Source organism: Alternaria ethzedia (assembly GCF_023757985.1).
Source record: "Alternaria ethzedia strain BMP 0044 chromosome Unknown scaffold_7, whole genome shotgun sequence".
Classification (NCBI taxonomy): Eukaryota; Fungi; Ascomycota; class Dothideomycetes; order Pleosporales; family Pleosporaceae; genus Alternaria; species Alternaria ethzedia.
In genome coordinates this window covers 185,255-199,372 of record NW_026056200.1, presented here as the reverse complement: position 1 = coordinate 199,372, position 14,118 = coordinate 185,255, and the positions used below count along the sequence as shown (strand labels likewise).

The 14,118-nt window shown below is 52.3% G+C and overlaps 7 protein-coding genes across 7 annotated transcripts; 4 read left to right on the top strand and 3 right to left on the bottom strand.

Moving 5' to 3' along the window:
- Positions 1–1,177: 1,177 nt before the first annotated feature.
- Positions 1,178–3,595, top strand: J4E87_003874 (uncharacterized protein; the record flags this gene model as incomplete). Its single annotated transcript, XM_049375498.1, has 2 exons — positions 1,178–1,528; positions 1,580–3,595. The coding sequence occupies 2 exons, from the start codon at positions 1,178–1,180 to the stop codon at positions 3,593–3,595; spliced, it is 2,367 nt and encodes a 788-aa protein (XP_049234483.1).
- Positions 3,596–3,948: 353 nt separating this feature from the next.
- Positions 3,949–4,968, bottom strand: J4E87_003873 (uncharacterized protein; the record flags this gene model as incomplete). Its single annotated transcript, XM_049375497.1, has 1 exon — positions 3,949–4,968. The coding sequence occupies one exon, from the start codon at positions 4,966–4,968 to the stop codon at positions 3,949–3,951; it is 1,020 nt and encodes a 339-aa protein (XP_049234482.1).
- A 792-nt stretch (positions 4,969–5,760) lies between these two features.
- Positions 5,761–6,660, top strand: J4E87_003872 (uncharacterized protein; the record flags this gene model as incomplete). Its single annotated transcript, XM_049375496.1, has 1 exon — positions 5,761–6,660. The coding sequence occupies one exon, from the start codon at positions 5,761–5,763 to the stop codon at positions 6,658–6,660; it is 900 nt and encodes a 299-aa protein (XP_049234481.1).
- Positions 6,661–7,343: 683 nt separating this feature from the next.
- Positions 7,344–8,965, top strand: J4E87_003871 (uncharacterized protein; the record flags this gene model as incomplete). Its single annotated transcript, XM_049375495.1, has 2 exons — positions 7,344–7,443; positions 7,494–8,965. 2 exons carry the CDS (start codon positions 7,344–7,346, stop codon positions 8,963–8,965), a joined length of 1,572 nt encoding a protein of 523 aa, XP_049234480.1.
- A 1,698-nt stretch (positions 8,966–10,663) lies between these two features.
- J4E87_003870 (uncharacterized protein) lies at positions 10,664–11,800 on the top strand (the record flags this gene model as incomplete). The annotated part of the gene is made up of 4 exons (XM_049375494.1): positions 10,664–10,670; positions 10,720–10,756; positions 10,817–10,910; positions 10,973–11,800. The coding sequence occupies 4 exons, from the start codon at positions 10,664–10,666 to the stop codon at positions 11,798–11,800; spliced, it is 966 nt and encodes a 321-aa protein (XP_049234479.1).
- Positions 11,801–12,161: 361 nt separating this feature from the next.
- J4E87_003869 (uncharacterized protein) lies at positions 12,162–12,842 on the bottom strand (the record flags this gene model as incomplete). The annotated part of the gene is made up of 1 exon (XM_049375493.1): positions 12,162–12,842. The coding sequence occupies one exon, from the start codon at positions 12,840–12,842 to the stop codon at positions 12,162–12,164; it is 681 nt and encodes a 226-aa protein (XP_049234478.1).
- Positions 12,843–13,211: 369 nt separating this feature from the next.
- On the bottom strand, positions 13,212–13,757 carry J4E87_003868 (uncharacterized protein; the record flags this gene model as incomplete). Its single annotated transcript, XM_049375492.1, has 2 exons — positions 13,212–13,349; positions 13,413–13,757. 2 exons carry the CDS (start codon positions 13,755–13,757, stop codon positions 13,212–13,214), a joined length of 483 nt encoding a protein of 160 aa, XP_049234477.1.
- Positions 13,758–14,118: the final 361 nt, after the last annotated feature.

Sequence of the window (14,118 nt, the reverse complement as noted above, 5' to 3'; positions counted from 1 at the left end):
AGAGGTAGTTGACCATCGAATTGAGCCAGCGAAGGAGAGGGCTTTATAAAGTTGTGGGACCACGGGGTGGACTCAGTGGAGCTGGGAGAGCGGATGAGATGCATTCCCGAGATACATGGATCTCGCACTATGTCGTCATTCGGGGGCCTAGCGCACATGTACGAAGCGGCCCGACCAGCAATGTTGGTGCATTGTTGATGCGGTAAACCTCGAGAACATTCGGGAATATTTATACATGATAAAAGTATATATGGACGAAGACAATTGGTTATTCCGGCAAGGTATGGTATGGTATGGAGACGCTAATGCGAAATTCTGCATGCCCATGAGCTTTTCTTCCTCGATTTTGTACAGAATGCCCACTGCATGGGGATCAAAGATTTCAAACTCACTTGATGAGGTGGATGCGCCTGAATATGTCTATACTTCTACGAAATACGATAGAGCATGTTTGAGGGATCATCGGTTCTGGATGTTGTTAGCTTCACTTCTATGCCACTGGGAAGAACGTCCGCACTGGCTTCATGTGCTCAGCATCATTTTCCCTGTTGTCGTCTCGCACTTCCTTCAACATTTTGTCGATGCCTCGCTCGTTCAGAGCTCGCTATTCAACAAGTCAGCTAGGTGCAAGGCCAAGCATCGAGTTGGCTGCGTGACTGACTGAAAGACACTTCTCATACTGCTCGAATATCGGTTTACATTCGTCGGTTGTAGCAGTGCCTCGCAAGAACTCTGCACGTTGTCAGAATGTGTAGGTACTTGTACTTGGTGCCTTGTTGATGCTCTGCGTACTTTCGCTGTACCACTTGAGGAAGCAGTTATCGTAGCGTCTGGCCTGTGTCAGCGGGTTGCAGCAACAACACCAACAACGCGCACGCTCACTCTTTGACTTCGTTGCATTCCGGTGCTAAGGAGGCGGACATGTTGGTGAAAATACAGGTGGTGGTTGAGCAATGGCGCTGATCCGCATGACTGGAGGCCGAGGGTCTGGTGAAGGTCGCGCGGCTATCGATAGGGAAAGCGCGCTAGCGAAGATCATTGAAGGTTTCTTTCTCTAAACACTTGCGACACGCGCTTCCTCTCCACACCAACCCTACCTACGACATCCAAGCGAGACGCCACCGTAGACCGCGTCATCGAACACCACCGCGGAGGATGAGCGCACACTAAACTCGCCATGGATTCCTTCAAGACGCTCCAGACAGAAATCGCGGCCGCCCTGAAGTCGACCACCAAGTCTGCCTCCCTCATAGGCGGCGCAGACATTCCCTTCCAACGATCGCTGAACCCGGACGCTGGCACGCAGCTCGACGCCCAGAATGCGCGCCTCCTTCATCTCGCGCAGCGGCTTCTCGAGAATGCTGCTGCGAGCTCGGACGCTGTAGGTCCCAAGCTGCCCGACGTCGAAGCCATAGACGCCAATTGGAGGGGGGTTGTTGATGTCATCGACAGCTTGCTTGAGAAGGCCGACACCAGTCTCGATGAGTACACGGGCGTCGTGAAGCGCTTGAGTCCCGCGACGGAGCAGGTAAGGAGCGCCCACACGGAAAGTGAGGCGCATCATCTAACGCGTCCGCAGGCACCTGTGAAACCACGCCCCAACATTGCCGACAAGAAGATCATCGCGAAGCCGCAGCTCAAATTCGAGCATGCGCCTAGCAACAGCGAAACTGGCGGCTTCCGCCCGCTGGTCACGTCCAAGCCGCATGCGAAGATCCCGCTAGAAGAATGCTTGCAGACATTCAAGGACAGGCGCGGACGGGAACAATACCCCCACCCATACCAGACCGAGATTGAAACCTACGAGTATCCTTCGACCGTATACGAGCACTCCGAGCCGCAGCAATACCCTCCCTTCGAAACTACCACCGCAACCTTGGTCGATACTCCTGAAGCATTAGCTACGATGCTCTCCGAGCTAAAGACTGCAAAGGAAATCGCCATCGATCTGGAACACCACGACAACCGCTCATACATCGGCATGGTCTCACTAATGCAGATAAGCACACGCGATAAGGACTGGATAGTCGACACTTTGAAGCCCTGGCGGCGGAAGCTCGAATGCCTGAACGAGGTGTTCGCCGATCCCAGCATCCTGAAGGTTCTACACGGTGCATACATGGACATTGTCTGGCTTCAGCGAGACCTAGGACTATATGTCGTTGGTCTTTTTGACACGTACCATGCTGCTAGGGCCCTTGGTTACCCTGGTGCCAGTCTGGCATATCTACTCGAAAGGCATGTCCAGTTTACGGCCCAGAAACAGTACCAGCTCGCAGATTGGCGCGTGAGACCGCTCAGCAAGGAACTCTTCGAATACGCACGCGCTGATACCCACTTCCTCCTATACATATACGACAACATGCGCAACGAGCTAGTCGAGAAGTCTGACTTCTCTAACCCAGACAAGAACAAGGTCCAAGATGTACTTCAAAAGTCGAAAGAGACGGCCTTGCAACGCTACGAACACCCTGTATACGATACCGAGATGGGTCTTGGAACTGCTGGTTGGTACAAGCTCGTCTCACGCACGCCTGTGCAGTTTACCCCCCAACAGTTCTCTGTCTTCCGCGCCGTTCATAGATGGAGAGACGACCTCAGCCGGAAAGAAGATGAAAGTCCGCTTTTCATTATGCCCAACCACGCCGTATTCACCATAGCTCGTATGATACCTGTGGACAAGGTTGCGCTCTTCAACGCAATCCAACACGTATCGCATATCATTCGAGCGCATGCAGATGAGCTTGTAGCTGTCATTGCCAAGGCTAAAGAGGAGGGTGTCAATGGACCGGAGCTGCACAACGTGCTCCAGACGATTGCCGACATGCAGAGGGCGGAAAGGGCCGAGTCAGACGCTGCGATCAAGGTAGCAGAGGTGACTGCAGCACCAGCTGTTGAGGCCTCTGTGCCTCAAAGCACTGTAGCAGTTCCAGCTACCCGAGCTTCCTCTTCAGAATTTTGGGGCGAACTTTGGAAGGCAAACCAGGCGCCACAACAGCCGGAAATACCAACCATCGACATCGGACTTGCTCTACCATTACCACCTCTCACCGCCCAAGTATTTGCTGATTCAAATGGAACGGCCCAAGCTACACCAAAAGCAGAGAAGCCACAGCACACCTTTGTGCCGAAAGAAGAGAGACCAGCCGAAGACCAACGAACCGACACATTCGTTGTCAAGCATCTTGGTGGTCGCAAACGAAAGCGAGGAGACGCGGTAGAAGACGAGTCGACCACTGCCCTGGCCCTTGATCCCATGACCAACGACGAGATCATGCTAGACGCACCTGAAGAGACACCGGATGCCATCCGCGTACGTGAGAAAGCCGCTAGGAAAGCGGCACGCAAACAAAAGAAGAAGGACGATGCTGCTGCCCATGCCGCAGGTCTCAACCACAGCGACGAGCCTGCCTTTGACTACGCGAACGCGAAATCAGTACTGCATGCCGAAGACGGAGATGGGAAGAAGAAGAAAAAGGACAAGAAAAAGAAGAACTCGAGCTTTGCGCCCTTCTCAGGTATGACGGATGCACCCAAGGGACTGCCGAGGGCGCAGAAAGAAGTCGCAGGACGTAGCAAAACCTTCAAGTCATAGACGTGGGAGCTTGAACAGTCGAAGGGTAATGGAGTGCTTTGCATCTTTGCGTTCTTGTACATATACCTGCATCATGATACCAACCTATTTCTCCCGGTGTCATCAGAATTCAAAGAGATCTGCCCTATGGGGCCAATGCTTGCTACTTGATTAATGCTATGTTGATACTGTAATCGCTGTGAATGCTCTGCCGTTATCCGTGTTGTTGCCACGTAACGCCCTCTATGAATACGTTCCCGTCAACTATCCACATCAGGTTTAGCGATACCATTTGCGTATTGCTTCCGACTCATACGCCTGTAACGAAACCACACACAAGTTGCTGATGATCCAAAGCTGTCCTCCATCACTCATTACACAACCTGTCCATGCAGAATCCGATAGAAAACACCGAAGTTACCGGTTCCATCCTTGCCACCATCCGGTCCCCGTACATTGTCCAGAACGGCAAACACAATCTTCTCGAACCATCCTCCCTGAAACTCCGGTTCCCATAGGACCTCAAGAAAGCAATTGGCAACCTCCGCTGGTGGGTTGGAATACACGCCACAACCTAACGCGCCCAGCACAAGCTTCGTGTGTCCATGTCGAGCAGCAACGCGCAATATGAGGCGGACGTTGTTCTTGGTATGAGCCCTCGCGCCGATGTGCTTGAATGTACTGCCATCGTCTGACAGAGGTGGTTGACGGAGGGCTGCAACACTGATGACAGAAAGCGCAGGGAGGTCCATGGGATGCGTGGACTCGAGCAGTTCATGGCCGTCGGACATGGCGTTACGGATGATGACCACGTTGGGTGAGTATATAGCGGCGAGAGCGGGGATTGGGTAGTATTGCTCTCTATCTAGCGTGAGGTAGAGCGACGAGCGGTAGCAGAGGCATTCTTCTTGGGCGAGAGCCCCTTTCTGCCAGCCACCGCCGGGTGATCGCTCAGAAGCGAGGTTGAGGACGGCAACTGGACGGGCTCGCATGGGCTCAGTGACTTCTCCGGCTTGCTTCTCGACTTCGGGGTCTTGAAGTTTTCCAGGAGCGTCCTCTGTGGTGGCGTCCTGCATTGGTGCATCGATGTCGGACTTGGGAGCGATCGCAGGCTTGTCGTCATCCACATCCACGTCTGTTTTCTTCATGCTACAATGCTGACGGACAGTATGGTTGGGCTCAAGCTGTATTGCTGCATCAAACGAGTCCATGTTGAGTACTTCGATGATGCATGGTTTCTTGATGCCCGGGCACCGTTCTTTAGGGAGAGTAGATCCATCTTGATGGTTTATCGTCTCGAGAGTAGCCCACTCGGCCTTGAACTTGGACGGGACTTTCGATAGGATACCTGGGAGAACCGACTTGGTCTCGTCGGCAACTTGTTTGAGAGCCATATTGCGTCGGCGTTTAGGTGCGCGGTTGTGGTTAGATATGTTGTGCTTTGGACGATTGGTGTTGTGACGCTGGTAAGGTTCACCGGGACGAGTGTTTTCTGTTCGAGAGGGACCCGGTCGTGATGACCCCGGCTTCTTGAGGAAGCCGAGGATGGAGCTTTGTTCCATGACTTTTGGAAGGTGAAAGATGAGGGCAAGCACTACCACCAGTGTTGTCTAAGCAGAAAGCTGCCGCTATCCCAATGTACTTCCAGGTGAATGTCGTTTGCGCCACTACTCCTTTGGCGTGGAATGCTGAGAACCGGATAGTTGACGCTTTGAATGATTAGAGGCTCTCACATTAGCACCGTGAAGGCAAGGGCTAGATATACACCAGAACTTGGACCGAGTAAGAGGGATGCTGACAACGGACAGCGCAAGCAACTGGATCAGGCAGCAGCAGGCAAGGGAAGCGTAAACTGGCTAGGCCTATTTGGGAGTGTAAATCAACATGGAAGATGACGACCACGAAACGAACAAACCAAATACCGCGATAGAGGTGCACCTGCATACGACCATGGCAATGACAGCATGAGTCGGACCGCAACGCACATCTGCGTGCAGTGGTGCGGGCCAGGCTGTCTTTCAGCCCTACAGCGGGCCAGTGCATCTGCCCCACATTCGCGTAACCGGCGATCATGTGCGATTTGCTTGCTGTTGCTCTTCCACACAACAACAATACCGTTGTAGACTCCACCAACATCCTTTACCTGCAGTCCCCGATGTAATTCTGGCACCCTGATCATCGGCGACATGCCTACGCAACTGGCGCACCCATCCCCGAAGCGAAAGCGCGATCAACACCCGCCTGTCCCTCTGCTCAACACGGCCCTCGCCCTGCGTCCCGCATCAGCACCGCCACGAAGCAGCCCCGCGCCCTCATCAGGTCCCGATAGCCCACGAAATGTAGTCGCAGATCAGCTGCGAGGTATGAACCTCGCTGCACTCGCGGCAATACCCATGTCCCCGCTCACGCCAACCGACGATGTGATAAGCAAGAAGCCGAAGCTCGATGCCATGAGGGTAGACAGTGGAACTGCATCAGATACATATACCATACGCGAGAAATTCAGCCGCTATACAGACGGGGAAGACTTGGATACTGTCGCTGTGACGACTGAGCTGGACCTCTCTCGGGTGATACCAGAGACCCCTCAGGCGTCGCAACCCCGCTTGTTGCCAGATATCGCTTCTTTTGCCCAACACACCAGCTTCGTCTCATCGCCTATACCCACGACCCTGCAGTCGCATGCAGCTGCAAAGCAGAGGTCGCGCGCGCAAAACCCCTCTTCTTCGCAACCCCGCCCTCGGGCTAGATCGCCGTCGCCCTCAATGTCGGCTCTCACGTGGCGAGATAGCGAGATCACGGGACACTTGGTCGATCCTTCGACTGACCCAGATGATGACGGTACTGGACTCAACGGGATTGGCTTCAAGCCTACACCAGCATTAGCATATGCGAGGTCGCAGAAGCGGCGACAACAGTTGACCGAGTGGAAACTACGTGAGACTCGCGAGGCGAGAGCGAAACGTAGTGAGAGACGGCGAAGGGGTGTGCGAGACACGCCTTCGCGGGAAGTGACAGTTGAACGGGAAGTCATGCCTGTCAACAAGATCGAGACCACGAAGCGGACGGTCAAGTTTGCTGTATGAACTGTCGAGGGGAAGTAATCGTAATTCTGGAGAAGTGTAATAAGGTGGGTAAGCCCAAACATGGATAATGACCATCTCACGATACTTATGATACGAGCCATGGGCAAGTACACGTTGGATTAGCGGCACGTTTGGAGTACGGTGTAACAAGGAATCCTTTCGGTTTACTATACGGTTAGCATCATTTTTCGGGCGGTTTGTTCACCTATAGCGTTAAGAAATCCACTCTCGATTACCTCTTAGCGTTTTGCTGAGTGAATTGGCCGCAACATGACTATTGGCACAGCGCGGCCTTAAAAATCGACCTCGGGAGTGTGCCTAGGTATCGAGCTCAAGCACGTGTCAACGCGAACCCCTGCGCGTCGCCCGGTCCTCATCTGTCGCTTTTACTGAATAAGATTGAATACACGAATTCGCGACGAATAATCATACGTGAATAATCCCTTACTCACATCGTCTTGTTGCACGAGTACGATGTTCTATTCAGATGCTTATTCGTAGCTGCCGCTGGCTGATCCATGCCGCGTCACCATCATCACCGTTGCCGCGCCCTTCCATACCAACCTTCGTCCTTCGCACCACCATGACCTGCGACATCACTTGAACCTGACGACGCTTCTTCATTCCTCACACTTGATCCAGAACATACATATAAGCGGCACGGCCTTTTTGAAGGAGTAAACATGATGACGCGGTGGTTGCGCCTTGCCTCGGTGCTTCCCTCTGCACTTGCTCTCACACCCAATGATCCGGCTCACCACGTAAAGCAGGTAGCAATCATAGGTGAGTCCATAACCCCCGAAAGATCTATCACAAATGCTGACTCCGAGAAGGTGCAGGTGCAGGTGGCTCATCCGCTGCATACCATCTCGCGCAATATGCCGCCGAAGCAGGCATCCCTACAAACATCACCGTCTTCGAACGCAACGACTTTGTCGGCGGCCGCACAACGACTGTGAACCCATGGAACGATCCGACGATATCCGTAGAGCTGGGCGGCAGCATCTTTGTACAGAGCAATCGAATAATGGTGAAAGCCAAGGAGGAATTCAACTTATCTACTGCTGGAGCACGAGATCTCGCAGCGCAAATGGAAATGCCTGATTTAGGCATTTGGAATGGACAGGAATTCGTCGTAGTGACGAAAGCTGGTGATACTTGGTGGGACAAGGCGAAGCTACTGTGGAGATATGGCGCTGCGCCGCTTTGGACCAACAGGCTGATGAAGAGTGCCGTGGGCAAGTTCTTCGAGATGTATGATGAACCGGTGTTTCCGTGGAAGAGCTTGAGTGACGCCGTCGAGCGTGTGGGCTTGTTGGAAGCCACTGGAGTGACAGGGGAACAGTACCTCAGGACGAATGGAATCGGGGAAGCGTTCTCCAAGGAGATTATCCAAGCCAGCACCCGGGTCAACTACGCCTCGAACTTGCCTTATATTCACGGCTTGGAGACAATGGTTTGCATGGCAACAAACGGAGCAATGCAGATTGAAGGAGGCAACTGGCAGATCTTTGCGCATATGCTGAAAACCTCTCGCGCCAATGTCCACCTCAACACTTCTGTCGCCCAGATTTCGAAGCAGCACGATGGCAGCTATGAAGTTACCGCAAGTACCGGCCACACATCGGTCTTCGACGATGTCATCCTCGCATCCCCTCTTCAGTATTCGGATCTTGTTATCCAACCCGCGCCACAGCACATTCCCGATGAGATCCCCTATGCGAAACTGTACACTACCCTGTTCGCCTCGCCCTTCCGATTGGACCCAGAAGCTTTCAACCTTGGGCCTGAGACACCTGTACCGCAATACGTCCTTACCACGCTACCCCCGTCTGAGGTCCCGGTGGATGGTGTCGGGTCGCCCAACTTCTTCAGCATATCCATATCCGATGCTGGTATCAACCCGGGATCTTCCCCACTTCGATTGGAATACATCTACAAGATCTTCTCACCTGCCCGTGTGAACGCCACCTTCCTCTCGCGCGTCCTTGGCCAACATGTCTCAAACGAGGAAGCCGAACACGGCGATGTAAATGGCACGGTGAGCTGGATACACCACAAACTGTGGTACTCATACCCACGCGAATACCCACGCGTGACATTTGAGGAGATCAAGCTAGACAATGGACTGTGGTATACCAGCGGAATCGAGAGCTTTATCAGCACCATGGAGACGAGTGCATTGAGCGGGAAAAACGTTGCTAGACTGATCAGGGATGATTGGGTTGCCCAGGGCGTTGATGACAGTTATGCGAACCCTCGGAAAGATGGCACCGACGAAGAGCTGTATCAACAGGAGCTATGAGGATTGCGTCTTCCGAACACTATGGAAAGCCACGTTGTTTGAACTTTAAAAGACTTGCATGAACATTGCTACGCGAGTCTGCCCCATCACTGATTAAGCGGTCACTTCGGCGAGGTAGCAGCACAGACGCTACGCTTCAGGCTTGTTGGTATTCGGAAGAGCGGTATTAGTCTCTTGCTCTGCATTTGGTGAAGCTACTCTTCATTCTAGCCACGTTTGACATCCTTCGGGGGATTCTTCGACACTGATTTGAGATGGCACGATCATTCCAGCCCAATCGGCTTGGATACCGTTGTGGAACATCTGGAACGCTAAGGAATTCGAGATCTCGAAGCTACGTCAACCACGTGAGATTAGCGAGGACCCGCCGTCTTGTTTAGCCCGGCGTGGAGTACTGGCCCTGGATAAATGGTTTTCGAGAGTTCCTCCCTTGACATGCCCGTCTTGCTTGATCACATCGATATCTCGCGAAGTATTAGATGCAATTCACGTTAATGCACTCTTCCCCTTCATTATGTTCATGAGCCCACTAAGCTAACAGCGAGCCATCCTATCAGACTTATATTGTGCTCGGATGTAAATGAGTCAAGGAAGCTAAGACTTCACCCGCAGTCTGACTTTCTGGCCTACGAGTGGCGTTGGCGTCAGGCCTTCTGTTCTACCCCTAGGAAGCGAACGGCGATCCCCCGGACGTGCTTCCGTCGCAGTCATTAAACTTCCGAACCCAGCACTGACCGTTGTGCATACGAAGTACGAGAGTCCTTTGGCCCCAACAGGAGCAGAGGCGTGGCTAGCCAGGACTATGGGTACAAGGTTCGATGGCGCACTTTCCAGCCCCGGCGCACTTGGGTGCGGATTCTGCGGTAAAGGGTCAATTGCACATGGGATTTCCTACTTCTCGCTGTAGTACCCAGAGCCGGGTTCGTGAGGTTGATTGTGGCCATTCTTTCTCATTTCATCATCCGTAATATTCTACCTTTTTTTTTACTTCTCTCTTTCCTCATATCTGGTCACTTGGACGTGCAACAACCTTTTCTGGCGAGGCTAAAGCTACGACACGATACCGAGACCATGGAAGGTCACGTCCTTGCCAACGCGCTGGTGCCGCGAGTGGGACAGATAATCAGTGTCATGCTGGAGATCATTACTTTTGGTGCACTTACGGTTTGCATAAGTAGGTTTTCAACTTTTGGTGCTACTTCAAAAGAATGAGAATGCTAACAAGATGTGACAGTGCGACGAACTCAGTCCATCACGAAGTGGATGGCGCTGCCTTTGGCCACGATATGTATGTGCAACGAAACACACGCTCTCGGGGCATTTGATGCGCATCATCCTAACGAAATGGATCAGTAATCATCATCATATATTGCGACTCGGCGTTGTTCGTTTTTGCCACAGCAATTATGCTTCACGGGGTTGGCATCAATTCCTCACCGCAGGCCTGTGAAAGCGGGGTCTTCTTGTGTAAGTCTACGATACCAGATTGCGTGAACCGGCGACTAATTCTTGCACAGGTTTGCTGTGTTACATGACGACGAAGATCCTGACATACTATTTCCTTGTTGAGAAAGCTGTGAGTACAAGGCTCTTCTTTCTTCTCTTGTTCGAGCTGTTACTGATTGGATTTAGTATGTCGTTCGGGGGAGTCAAAAGCCTCGCTTGAAGACTAAGCTGTGGCTTTTCAACTGCCTATTCATGCTACGTACGTTGCGACCAACAGGTCCAGAGAACCCGCGCTGATGATGCTAAAGTGCCGTATACCGTCTTGGTTGTCTTGAATTTCGTCTAGTAAGCCGCAAATTCCCACCCTTGCATCGAGAAAGAAGATCGAGTACTGACGCATCGTAGCCGAATAAGCTACATCGATGACGAGGGCGTATGCATTATTGGCATGCAGAGGATTGCCATGCTACCCTTGATCATTTTCGAGGTCGTTGTGAACGTACATCTCCCATTTTCCTACCCTGGTTCTTTCCGACACAAATGAAACTGACCGAACTCCAGATTTGCCTGACTGCTCTCTTCGTTGTTCCCCTCCGCAGTCTCTACTCGTATCAAAACAACACAAACCCTACACTCCGTCGGATAGCCAAGCGCTCGCTCATGGGCTCCCTCGCCACCCTCACCACGTCCGTCGTCAACCTGACCGTCCTCATGATACTGCAAGGTGAACCAGCCTGGATCTGCTTCATCTGCTGCAACGCCGATATTCTGTTCTGTTCGCTGGTGCTACATTGGGTCACATCCAAAGACAAGACGATGATGACTACCGACGCAACGAGCGGTACGGGAGGCGAAAACATTGGTTCAAGACACGGTACAACATCACACCAAAGACGGCAAAGCAAGTTGATGTACGGAGAAAACACAGAAGAAAAGCTGCGCAGTGAAATCATCACCATCAAGGGCATGGCCGACGTGTCGCCGACCGGCGGCAACAGCATCAGCATCAGCAGCAGCAGAACCAACAGCGGCGCAAACTCCCGAAGACCTAGCCTCAACGTTTTCCCTTGCTCGATCAACACACACAATCCACATCACAACAACCGTCCGCAGACTTCACCACGTTTAGTGCTTTCGAGCGTCACAACGGAATGCAAATCCTCGTCCCCGCCCAGCAAATTCCGCGCCCCAAGTCGCGGCATGTATCGCACACCCACACGAGAGGAGTTTGGGGATGAGGTCGAGTTGAACAATATCAGGGTGCAGACTATACATACGAGGGAGGTGGAGATTGATGAGGAGGGGAGGGAGCGGACGGGGAGTGTGAGGAGTGAGGGGGATGAGTGGGTTGGTCATGAGCGGAGGGTCATTGGGGATGGTGTGGTTTGATCTTTGATGTATGTCGCCAGTGGCAAGCTTGCCCGCATGCTTTGGATGTCATGGCCGTTTGGTTTTATGCGTGTTTTATACCTCTTGTTTGAATTTTGTGGGCGGGATTTGGAACGGCATGTGTATATAGTCGCACTTGATGTACTAGGAATGTCATCGAGCTCTTGGGATTCAAAAATGAGACATCATGGATTATAAGACTGCTAGCGCAAAGATCCGGGATTTGTATTACTAACTAGTGAAACAGCAATAGGAACATATAAAAACTAACTCCATAACATGTAAAGACCTTGATCAAAGTATGCACCTTCGTCATCGTCCACCAAGCATGAACACCCAATAGAACTGCCACAGCCTCAGCTCAGGCCGCAAACCTGACATTCTTACTGCCCTTCCCTTTCTGGGCCTTCTCTTCTGCCCTCCATTTCTTCACCCGCCTAATCAATACTTCGTTCACACCGCAGTCCAGCTCCTCTGCTTGTTCCTCGTTACCTCCAAAAAATTGCATATATCCTGCCACATCGTCGGCGATCTGCAAAGAATGGTTGACGAGAGCGAGAATCCCACGGCGGAGTGCTCTGGGTGATATTTCATTTCCTGTGTTATCCTCTTCGGTGTGTATTTGTGTTTCGCCATCGCTGTACGTGTCGGGCGCTGGCTCTTCGACGGATTTTTCAGACGCTCTTTGTGTGTGTTTGTGAGGCGCAGCGGGAGACGCTGCTTCGGCATTTGCTCTCTGAATTGATATGTTGTCGTCGTCTGGCAGAATGATGGAGTGCGTAGCTTTGCCTAGCTGTGACTCATTCACCCGAGAGCCATTCCGTGTTCTTTTGCCATGGATGATGTTTTTGGGGTCCTTGGGGTCGCACTTGATGTTTTTAGACTGGTCAGGAGGATGATTACAGTGTACCCAGCCCTTGGTGGGCCGATAGCTTTCTGGTTTCGAGGCCGCCGTACCCTTTGTTGTAGGCTTCGTGACCTTGCGCTGGGTGTCATTGCGAGGCGTAGCACAGACTATCTTGCTGTGGCTGGACTTTGCCATGATGATGTGCGGTATTCAATAGAATCGATCACTGAGATATGAACTTCAATTGAGAGAGTTAAGAAAGAAGGTTTTGTGCGTAAGTCATTGTTCGCTGGTGGATGGGTTTTGAAGATAGTTGACTGTATGAGTCGAGCGAGGAGTGTGGAGCGGTACATGGGCGCATCTGGGCACCAGTCTTCCCGTTATGTGACACCAACACAACTCAGGACGCACTCTGACTGTTTACTAGCGGAACAGGAATGATTGCATGACTGTAATAGCGTGCGTCTGTCGTTGAACCCTGCAATGAAACCCCATCCACATTTGCACCGTGCTGCACAATGGTGCCATGGTATTGTGACATTCGTTGTCTTCTACACAAAGTTCCTATTTCTTCGCGGCTGGTTTCGCAGGCGTCGATGCAGGCGCTTTAGCAGGTGGTGTCTTGGTGGCATCGGTCGGTTTTCCTGGCGGCTTGCCCTGGCTGCTGATAAGATCGAGAAGATGGTCTTCTGTCTGCTTGCCCTGTCCAGGAGTTAGCCAAAACACTCGCAGTATACTCTCTCAGCCTCCTTCTCGTTGACATACCTTCTCGGCATCAGTCTCCGCATCCCATCCTCGTCCGAACTTTGTTCTGAAAGCCGCCAATTTTCCGGCCTCATCCTCCTCGACATTAAGTAGTTTGTGTGAACTCGGATTCCATAGCGGAGAGTTCCGTTGGTCCTTTGCGCTCTTGTATACGGGCTGTGGATTTGTGGTTCGTAGGGTGAAGGAGCTGCCGTCAGAGAGGGTTACGAGTTGGGTGAAGGTGTAGGGTCGCTTGGGTCGGCGGAGAAGCGTCGCGTGTCGTACTTGGTTCGTCTGGCGTACTTGAGGCTGTATCGATTGTCGGAGGACGCGCAGTGCGCTCATTGAGGGTATTGGAGACGCCATAGTGACTTGTGCTGGGGTCGTGTGTTGAAGTTGGCGAGGAAAGTTGCGGCGAAGAGGCGGAGGTCAGCCTTGGCCGATCTAACATTTCCATCTTCAACCCGCGCACTTCGTCATTCGCACCGAATTGCCCTCCAACAGCCGCGTCTTCTCGAAACATAGCGCGCTCCTGCTCCTCGGCGCATGTGGTCAAGCCGGACGATTTTAATCTGAACATGGCGCTCTCGCAGCGCCCGGCTTCGCGCTTTTTCGCAGCCTTCTACAGATGGAATCAACATACTCGTTAGTACCTCAGTGCGCATTGGTACATATATACTGAATATCCTCTTAGAACGGTCAAGACCATGTGCAATTGCCTCTCAAT